Source organism: Sinocyclocheilus grahami, unplaced genomic scaffold (assembly GCF_001515645.1).
Source record: "Sinocyclocheilus grahami isolate Dianchi unplaced genomic scaffold, SAMN03320097.WGS_v1.1 scaffold870.1, whole genome shotgun sequence".
In the NCBI taxonomy this organism is placed as follows: domain Eukaryota; kingdom Metazoa; phylum Chordata; class Actinopteri; order Cypriniformes; family Cyprinidae; genus Sinocyclocheilus; species Sinocyclocheilus grahami.
In genome coordinates this window covers 301323-311561 of record NW_015506049.1, presented here as the reverse complement: position 1 = coordinate 311561, position 10239 = coordinate 301323, and the positions used below count along the sequence as shown (strand labels likewise).

Sequence of the window (10239 nt, the reverse complement as noted above, 5' to 3'; positions counted from 1 at the left end):
AGACTGCAACGGTTAAAGTTAAAAATCATAATTTGTGTTCTACTGAAGAAACAAAGTCACCTACATCTTGGATGCCCTGGGGGTAAGCAGATAAACATCAAATTTTCATTTTTGGGTGAACTATCCCTTTAAGATTCAGCATCTAGGCAGGGAAAACAGGCTTTACAACAGTATGAAAGGGCGAGTTCCATCAAAAGCTCGGTCATTTCACTGGTATTCACCCTATGTAATGATACAAACTTGAAAAACCATGTTTAAAGGGATAGTTCACACAAAAATAGAAGTTGTCATTTTTTACCCACACTGTTGTCATTCTACACACACACACACACACATACATATATATACATATATATATATATATATATATAGTGTTCCATATTCCATAACATTCTTACAAATGCACCAAAATCCTTTCATGTTGCACAGAAAAGTAGCAGCATGAAGTGAATTGTGACCATTTTAATTTATGGGTGAACCTTTCAGTAAGTTTATTTGGGCAATCTGACAATTCTATTCATCTAAAGGAGAAATCTGGGATGAGCAGAGCACTGCAAAGATAATTTTGCTGCTAATGCGTAATTATCGTGTTTGGCTGAAACAAACAGTTCCTTCCACACTAACTGCTCTGTGCAGCCCATTTGATAGATGAGAGTCTAGCTGCAATGACACTATCAAAAGAGGCAGAACAGCCCTTGAAATGACTGAAAAGTAGCCCTGATATTGTATCTCTTGTGAAACCAAGAGTAAATTCTGGAATGGGTTACATAACCGTTTTAATACTCAGATAAAAATATTTATTTTCTAAAGAAGAGCGACTAAGAAATGGGTCAAAAGGAGTACACCGAGACAAACCCTCTTCGTCCCGCCCTTCTTCGTTACTATTTGCGGACAGCATTTGATTGACACACAGTTCCGCCAATCACGAACACAGATATGGGGCGTTGAGCCTCATCTCAATTTAATCGTATCCTTTTTAATGTCATCCTTAATTAAACGATGTATACGTGTTAATTTATGTCTTGCAAGTAAACTAGCCACGAATATATAGATAATGTTGTTGAATTCGATGTAAATATCAAACAGTCGTATTGGACACATCAAGTTTAAGTACACACTCGCCTTTCTGTGCGTAACTGATGCTCGCTTAAACGTATTGCGGGTGATTTGCGATCTCATCCAGCGTGTTACTCACCTATAAGTTGACCCACGGGTGTAGAAAACGGGTTTCCTATGAAAAACTCCATCATCCGAGCGTCTCTGCTGCTCAGTGTTTCGGCTTCGGGCCGATCAGCTGGAGAGAGCTCAAACAAACTTAACTGATTACATCATCTCTTAAAGTGACAGTAGCACTTTTCTAAGTATACACTGTATGCTGCATACTATTTTCATTAGTATGTCAAATAGGATGCATTACGTAACAACATAAGTTTAAAAACAATAGTATGCTATTACAGTCTTGTCTTATGACCAGCAGTGATAAGCATAGTTCTGCAATGTTTAATTCAACAAGTGTCAAGTTAATATCTATCTTAAATTAGAATTCAAGAAGCTAATTTTGTGTCGTTTTAATCAAATTAAAAGTAAATAATGTATCAAGGACAGAGATTTAAAAATAGCTGCTGATACTCACCCATCACAAGGAAACTGAAGGATGTGTGCAAACACATTGCATTGTGGGATACAGTATTCCATGCATTCAACTCTATATATGTATAATAATGTGCAACAGAAAATTCACGTTATACACAGTATACATACTACATACTGAAATCATGCTGGTTGCGTACTGTATTCTTGTTGTTTAGAAACAGAGCAAAAATGTCTTATTAGCATGGAGTTATGCATAAATGACTGTATAAGGTGTGGTGCTGTGAAATGCAGGCCCTGCCCTAGTGTGTTGCCCACATGATTTGATTTGAGAGTTCATAACAAAAGCAGTCTGGTGATCGTTCAGGGCGTGCGTGTGTGCTCTCACAGAAAACATCTGAATCCTTGGTGTACGAGATGCATTTTTTTGTCTTGTAAAGACTAGAATCAAATGATTTATATTGTAAAAATTGTCATGGGAGGTCAAGCTAATTTTGATGCATGTCAGACTTTATCTGAAATACTGCCTGCAGTAATATTAGTCTTTTTTTCTCTAAAGGTCAACCGCTTTAGCTGCAAGCCTCAAAACCATAACCTATCAGGCCTTCCAGTTTCAGATAACAAGGAGAGATTTAGCTGGTATACACTGCTGAGATAATCTTATAATAATCATAATATTTCATCTTTTGTGAGAAAGCTGTCTATTCTGAAATACGTTTAAGAACTATGGCTAAATGTTTGTAAGGGATAAGAGTTTTTCAATATTTAACAGAGTGTGATAATATTTAAAAATAAAATAATAAATGAAAAATGTATTCACAAGAATTCATATATATATATATATTTCTGTGATTTGATGAACTTTCGTGATAAACCACATGGTGGCGAATGTAGTTTATCTATGTGATTGATAGTCAGAACTTCAGTAAGACACCATGCAGAACAACACCTGTGGTACTGACATGAAATACTGCAGTTGTAAAGGTCAGAAATCCACATTACACAACAGAGAGATACTATATTTAAATGGCAGATTCTTCATTATTTTGTCATTTTCATTTCATGGTCTTAATTTGTCCTAGAATACATGTAATTTCAGATCATTCTAATTATAGACAAGAAAATGACAGCTGAACAGCATTATAATTTTTTTTTGTTTTTTTTTTGGCATAGGTCTGACTGTTGATTAACATACCTGGGAAAATTTCAAAGCTTTTCACAGTTCTTCATTAGAGGCAGAACTCATAAGAACATCCTCCTGTAATGAACTTTGCCATGAATGAGTCAGATATGACTCACGGCACATTTGTGTGTGATGCAGATCAACAGAGGAAAAAGGTTGAAAGCCAAAAAAAACGAAATAAATCAAACTGAATCAAAAGTGTGTAAAGACTTAAACATTGTAATAAAAGCCTTTCTATTTCAAATAAATGCTGCTCTTTTGAATGATCATTTCTTTTCTTTTTCAAGTGGCACCACTGTTTTTAACATTAATAATAACAATAAATGTTTTTTGAGCATCAAATCAGCATATCAGAATGATTTCTGAAGGATCATGTGACACTGAAGACTGGAGTGACGGATGCTGCTGGAAATTCAGCTTTGCATCACATTAATAAATTACATTTTAAAATATAGTCAAATAGAAAACAGTTATTTTAAAGTGTAATATTTCACAATATCACTGTTTTAATCTATTGTTGATCCAGTAAATGGTGAGACTTTATTCAAAAACATTTATTTAAAAAATCACACCGACCCCAAACTTTCGAATGGTAGTGTATATCTTCAAACAGACAGTTTACGAGCTCTAAAGAACAAAATCCTTCCTGAGTCCATAGTCAATATAACCCATGCCAATTAAGAGATCTTTATTATGAGTTTAATAATCTTGACAGCAGAGGTAAACATCACACTGCCCGCAGCTAGAGGGAAATGAGCTGGATTTCCCTACAGCTGTGGACAGTGTTCAGCCAATCAACAGAAATGTCACATGACACTAGATCCTCTGTGAGAGCTTGATGAAGAAAAATCAGCCATGTAAACGGAACCCTGATTATATTGTGCAGAGCGAGAGTCTGCTCATTCAAAATAGCAGCAGATTTTATATTTATATTGCCTGTAATTTCTCGGTTCCTTCCTGCCTGCTGTAATAAGGAACCTGTCAATAAAGCCACACATGCAGTGACCTGGGTTTATTAAATAAGAGCAATGCTAGTGCTCAGAATGAGGTTTGTTGGGACTTTTGTTGTGGTATGAAGACTTTACTAATGTGAGATCAACACGAAATCACTCTTTCCACAAAAACCTGTTGAACAAATGGTCAGTGAACGTTTATCTTCAAACTTAAGATGTTGAACTACATATTATGAGATGTTTTCTTTTCTATTTGTTTTATTTGCAACCTTGATTATCATGGTTTTGTTATTTATAATGTTACGAGTCTGTAGTATATTTAGCTGTCCACTAAAAGACAATGAAGCACTGGTTCATCCATCAGAATTCTTTTATATTCATTAGTGGAAAAATATCATTTAGAGGCATGAAAATAACAATAGAAGCATGGGCACAAATAAGCAGCATAATACATGTCAAGTATATGTCTGTGTGCATTATATTTCAATATTTTGTTGCTGCACATATTAATACACATTTCTCACCAGTTTCACAATTTGGATTCTTTTTTATTTTATTTTTTAGATTAAATACTATTTCATTATTTGCATAAACACTTTAGTCAAAACAATGCATCACAAATACACTATCATTCAGATGTTTGGGGTCGGTAGATTATTTAATGTTTTTGAAAGAAGACTCTTATGCTCACCAAAGCTGCGTAATTTATGAAATATCATTATAGTTTAAAATAACCATTTCCCATTTGAATATATTTTTAAATTGTAATTTATTCCTGTGATGCAAAACTATTTTCAGCATCATTACTCCAGTCTTCAGTGTCACATGATCCTTCAGAAATCATTCTGATATGCTGATCTGATGCTCAATAAATATTTGTTATTATTATCAATGTCGAAAACAGTTTTTGCTACATAGTGTTTTTACAGAAACTGAAATTGCTTTGAAATATCTTGTAACACTGTAAATATTTTTGTCACTTTTGATACATTTATTGTATCTTGCTAAATAAATTAAGTTTTTTTTTGACCCCAGACTTTTGAACAGTAGTGTATACAATTTGTAGATACAAATAAAGGTACATACAAATGATATGTTATTAATACTCATCCAGACCTGTATGAATTTCTTGTTTCTGTGAACCACAAAGGTATTTTGAAGAATGCTGGCAACCTTATAATTTTGGTTCACACTGACTTCCACAGCATTAAAAAATACAATGGAAGCAATGGGGAACAGAAACTGTTTGGTTACCAACATTCTTCGAAATATCTTTTTGTGTTCAGCAGAATAAAGAAACACACACAGGTTTGGATCAACATTATGGGTGAGTAAATGATAACAGATGTTTCACTTTTGGGTGGACTATGCCTTTAAGGCTACACCGTACCATCTAATCACATTGCTAATTCTGGATGTCTCCTCGATTAGGTTAATGCAATAATTCTGCTTAATATGAACATGAGTTTGGTGCTCATGCACTGCCGTCTGTTCTGAAATGTAATGTGAAAGAGTGCTTGAAAATATTGTGCTGAATCACTGATCTGAGGGCTGGTTTACTCATCGCTGAACGCTATCCTGTTTTACATTCACGTACAGTATCTACATGATGGAGCAGGTGAAGCCGCAGCACTCTTTCAGCAGGGTGACACCTGTCTTGGTCACGTAAGGAGACGAGGTCTGCTGGGCTCTGGACGTCATTCTCTTGTCCTTGTTGTGTCCTAAAAGAGAGCGAGCGAGAGAAAGACAGTAGGGCTGCACGATTATGACAAAAATCATAATTGTCGATTATTCCCTTGAAATTGTAATTGCGATTATTAATTACGGTTATCACAATTTACATTGAATGATGTTTATACCATTGTTTGATGCAACTGCATGCCGTATTTTTATATGAAAATAAACAAGCTGAAAACACTCTAACTGAAAAACCTTTAGTGCTATAGTATTAAGCCTTAAATGTCAAATATACATCGGATTGGGTTCTTCTTTAAATTATAAAAAAAAGTAAAAATATGAATGGTATTATAATGTTATACTAAAACTAAAAGATAACATGTAGAAAGAAAAAAACATATCTTAAGCGTGCAGAATAACATACTGTAAGTGGACTTTGAACGATTAATTGCCGCTTTGAACGATTATGTAATTGTGGCATCCATAATTGTAATCACGATCAGAAATTTTATTAATTGTGCAGCCCTAAAAGGCAGTGACCTTCTCTGAATCACTCTCAAGCATCTCTGAACACTATCGAGCATCAGAGCTGAGGTATATTCATACCAGTACATTTGCAAATATATTGGGTTGAAATTTATTTAGAAAGCATTCCGTTGCCAATTAGATGAGTTGAAATTATCTGAGCACTGTATACAAAAAAAATAGTTTTCAAAGTTGTAAATAGAACAAAGATTACTGGAGTAAATTTGACAAGAAAATACTATTTCAGTCTTTCTACTTCAAAATGTCATGTTTAATTCAGTTACTTGCCGTTTCTTTGTAATTAATTGTGAAATTTACTAACTAAAATTTTTTGTGTGAAAATTGTTTCAACAATATCTTTTAAAATATAAACATTTCAATCATGACAACTCTCTGAACATTTTAGCATGGTGATGGATATGACAATGTTAATGTATTTGGTCTCGCTGCTGCTGAATTGCTGCTGCTGTTGGTTATTGTTGTAGTTGTAGATTATTGCTGCTGCTGCAAGCAAGTACAGGAACTTGTTACTGCCAATGCATACAGCGATACAGTGCTGTGAGTATTTAAGACATGCTGCTGCACAAATAGCATATAAAATAACCCATAGCAGATCTATACAGGTGGAGCTGGGGAAGGTGAAGGGTTTCAGATAACTCTGAAAGCACACTGCACGAGTCTCAAGTGAATTCTAGCCAGCTATATAAATGCAAGGCAGTAAGCTCATTGGCTGCATATGCAGCATGAACCAATCAGCTTGTGCCAAGTCGTTTAACTCTCTGAATATCATCAGTTACGTTAACACCCCGTCAGAATGCGCCATCTAGAGTTTCATGACTGAACTATATATTTTTAAAAATATAAACAGTACACTCATGTGAAACATTAGCAAGACTATATTGTTACCCAGCTCTTTATATAAAATTGGATATTTATCCACATAAATACAATATACTTGCATAGGGCGATATATGATATATAGTTATATAATATAACTGCTATTATAACAACAAATCTGCCAAAATGTGATTATAAGGCATGAAGATTTTAAGATATTACAAACATTAACATCATGATTTTCTGTAAATCTGCTTTGAAAAAAAAGTGTTGTGGAAAAAAGCACTGTATAAATCAATCTGACTTGAATCTCACTGAACTGAACTGTGGAATAGAGTTGGGCTGAGTTCAGATGAAATAAAATACAATGTTTACTTTGAGTGAAAAGCTCAGTTCGTAAGCTTTTAAAAAGCAGCACTAAAGATTCTGAAATATTTGTATATTTTTGTGAGACGTTTCAAACTCTATCCACAACACTGATTAGTATTTGATTGAGTTCTCTCTAATTTACAGTCAAGCCATTCCCACTTTCAGGGACATTCGTGTACTTCTGCAATATTTATTCCGGTTCTGAACTACCTCATTAGTTTTGAACTAAAAGAAAACAAATGAAGACAGCTTTTTAACAGCCCAAGAACGGAATTAACATTCCGCTTCTAACAATAAGCAGATTCCTTATTAATTTATCTAGTTTGCATTTTCATTAAACTTGAGCAGGCAGTGAGTAAAACAATTATGGAGATGCTCAAAGAATGTATTATTATGTTAATTTGTGCATTCAAAGCTGAAAAACGGAGGTTTAAGAGCTTGGCCTTGAGCTCACAGCAACACAGAAACACACACATACTTTTCATGCTGCACCTGTTGGGAATTTTGGTCTGTAGGAAGTCAGTCATCTCTTTGTCCTCCTCTCGCTCTCTGAGTGGAGAATAACAGGCGTCAGGAAGGCAAATGCACAAACGCATGCATAAGTCAAGATACATTTTCATGTGCACATGCCATTCAGAAGTTTGGGGTCTGTATGATTCTTTAATGCTTTTGACTGTATTTTTCATTTGCAAACTTGTTGAGCACAAGAGACTATAAACACACACACACACACACACACACACATATATATATATATATATATATATATATATATATATATATATATGTTTCTGAAGTAACAAATAAATATATAATGTTTTTGAAGTAACAAATGTTTTTGAAGTCTCTTGTGCTCAAAAAGGTATAATTTATTTGATGAAAAATACAGTAAAACATTAATATTGTGTAGTCTGTGTGTTTTGGGGAAAAAAGTCTTACCAAGGCTGCATTTACTTGATCAACAATAGAGTAAAACAGTAATATTGTGAAATATTATTACAATTTAAAAGAACTGTTTTGTATTTAAATATATGTTCAAATGTAATTTATTCCTGTGATGTAAAGCTGAATTTTCAGCATCATTACTCCAGTCTTCAGTGTCACATGATCCACATGAGAAATCATTCTAATATGCTGATTTGCTGCTTAAGAAACATTTATTAATATGATCAATGTTGAAAACAGTTGTACTGCTTATTATTTTTATGGAAACCGTGATGCATTTTTTCCCCCAGGATTTTTTGATGAGTCGATTTAAAAAAAAAAAATAGAAATCTTTTATAACATTATAAATGTCTTTGACATTTTTGATCAATTTAATGCATCCTTGCTAAATAAAAGTATTAATTTCTTAAAAATCTTACCCCAAACTTTTAAATTGGCACACAAATACCAAGGTTTGTTAATGGAATGCACCTGTGCCTTTATAAAAGCACATGTCAGCATTTTTTGCCACTAATTATTCATATCCCATATATAAACTGTATACTGTATCAACTCACTAAAGCTATCATGCATCATTACAATATTATAAAAACACATCATTTGTGAATAAAACTGAATCTTACTCTGAATCTGTTCTAACTTTAATATATTTCAGACTTAAATGAAATAAATTAAAACTGATTTTTGAAGCTTTTTACACAAAATCATGGCAAATTATCCTAATTTTTAACCTAACAATCACACTAAGCTTTCTGCATTTATATATTTTCATTGCGATACTATTCTGCACGTTTATTAAGCCGCTGTTCTTGTTCAGTTATTGTTTGCTCCCCACAATGCCACAAAGTTTTAAAAAATGTTCAGTCCCTAAAATGTAAACCAAACTCACATGCAAACAACTGTGACGTGAGACACCGAGCATTAACCAAACATTCACACTCAAACTCCAAACAATCAATTATTCTCTTAGAACATCGGTTTAGTGTGCAAACCAAGAGTGTTTGACATCTCTCTGTTTTTCACTGTCTCTCTCTCTCTCTTCTCCACTATCCATCCGTGTAATAACTGCTTGTCATGTGGGTGACGGCGGCTCATTTATCCCATGAATAAACTGTGAGGATTTCATTCGTGTTGGGTACTACTGATGCGTGTGTCACTCACGATCACACACACACACACACACACACACACACACACACACACACACACACAGTCGTGAGGTCTTGGCAGATGGCAATCAACCCAACCCACTGAAAAAAATACATCTCTTTTCTTTTTTTCCATTTCTTTCTTGCAAATCAATCTCTCTGGTCTCTCAGAATCAGAGCCGCTGGGACCATCTGTGAGTGTGATGTGAGGTGTGTGTGTGTGACGGCCGTGGTGAGGTAAGGGTGGATTATTGGCTTCAAGTGGAGAGTAATTGGATTGCAGTATCTTCACAGATGAGGGAACAGCCACAAGAGGCACAAAACACATTCTTGGGGCCGATAGTCACGCATGCTAGCCGGCAATCTAAAGGGTTGTGGCCCATGTTCCTGTCGCTGAAAGCCGGCGGCTCTTTAAAACTGACCTGAGCCTCTCAAACTCCATGTCGTCCACTAGAAAGTCCCGCGTCTCCACCAGCTTCTGGATCTGCTGAAGTAGTTCTTCCTCATGCTGTCTGTCCTCATTTGACTTGTCTTTGTCTGCAAAGGACATTTGAGCAAACGTGGAAGTAAAGGCAATTATAATGTTACAAAAAGATACCCATTTCAAAGAAATGCTGTTCTTTTGAACTTTCTATTAATCAGAGAATCCCGAAAGATTAAAATGCTTCTCAGTAGCCACAAAAATATTAAAGGGGTCCTATTATGCTTTTTCACTTTTTCAACTTTAGTTAGTCTGTAATGTTGCTGTTAGAGCATAAAAAAGATCTGCAAAGTTACAAAGCTCAAAGTCCACTTCAAAAGGAGATATTTTATTTAAAGCAGCACTATGTAAGTTTTTCTGTGTTCAAAATTTGCAAAATGTATATAATGAGCGAGTACATCATGAATTCATTTTCCAAACCGCGTTTTTGTCTTATTTCCGAATCACTACGGTACACTTATAATAAGTACTTATATATGGACTACTGTAGCCTGGTCGGGTCGTCACCGCTGCGGAGTAACACATACAGTA

General features: G+C 34.7%; 2 protein-coding genes across 3 annotated transcripts in view; both read right to left on the bottom strand.

The window, feature by feature from the left end:
* LOC107563358 (target of Myb protein 1-like) overlaps window positions 1–1345 on the bottom strand; it is a 23432-nt gene extending 22087 nt beyond the window's left edge. Inside the window, exon 1 of one of the 2 annotated variants that reach the window (XM_016248215.1) lies at window positions 1196–1345. In XM_016248215.1, the coding sequence (XP_016103701.1) occupies window positions 1196–1250 (55 nt within the window). In that variant the 5' untranslated portion in view covers window positions 1251–1345. The remainder of the gene's footprint in view (window positions 1–1195) is intronic. The other variant, XM_016248216.1, reaches the window with a different exon arrangement.
* Window positions 1346–5021: 3676 nt separating this feature from the next.
* On the bottom strand, window positions 5022–9777 carry LOC107563353 (uncharacterized protein C16orf45 homolog). Its single transcript, XM_016248206.1, has 3 exons — window positions 9650–9777; window positions 7613–7683; window positions 5022–5447 (listed from the first exon to the last, which is right to left on the bottom strand). The coding sequence occupies exons 1-3, from the start codon at window positions 9775–9777 to the stop codon at window positions 5329–5331; spliced, it is 318 nt and encodes a 105-aa protein (XP_016103692.1). The 3' UTR covers window positions 5022–5328.
* Between the last annotated feature and the right edge of the window lie 462 nt (window positions 9778–10239).

Bases quoted from the DNA above. Each gene is read 5' to 3' on its own strand.
- LOC107563353 (XM_016248206.1), bottom strand. From the start codon at position 9,777: ATGTCCTTTGCAGACAAAGACAAGTCAAATGAGGACAGACAGCATGAG. The intron at 7,684-9,649 runs GTCAGTTTTAAA...TTCTCCACTCAG, and splicing joins ATGGAGTTTGAGAGGCTCAG to AGAGCGAGAGGAGGACAAAG. The intron at 5,448-7,612 runs GTATGTGTGTGT...GCTCTCTTTTAG, and splicing joins CAACAGGTGCAGCATGAAAA to GACACAACAAGGACAAGAGA.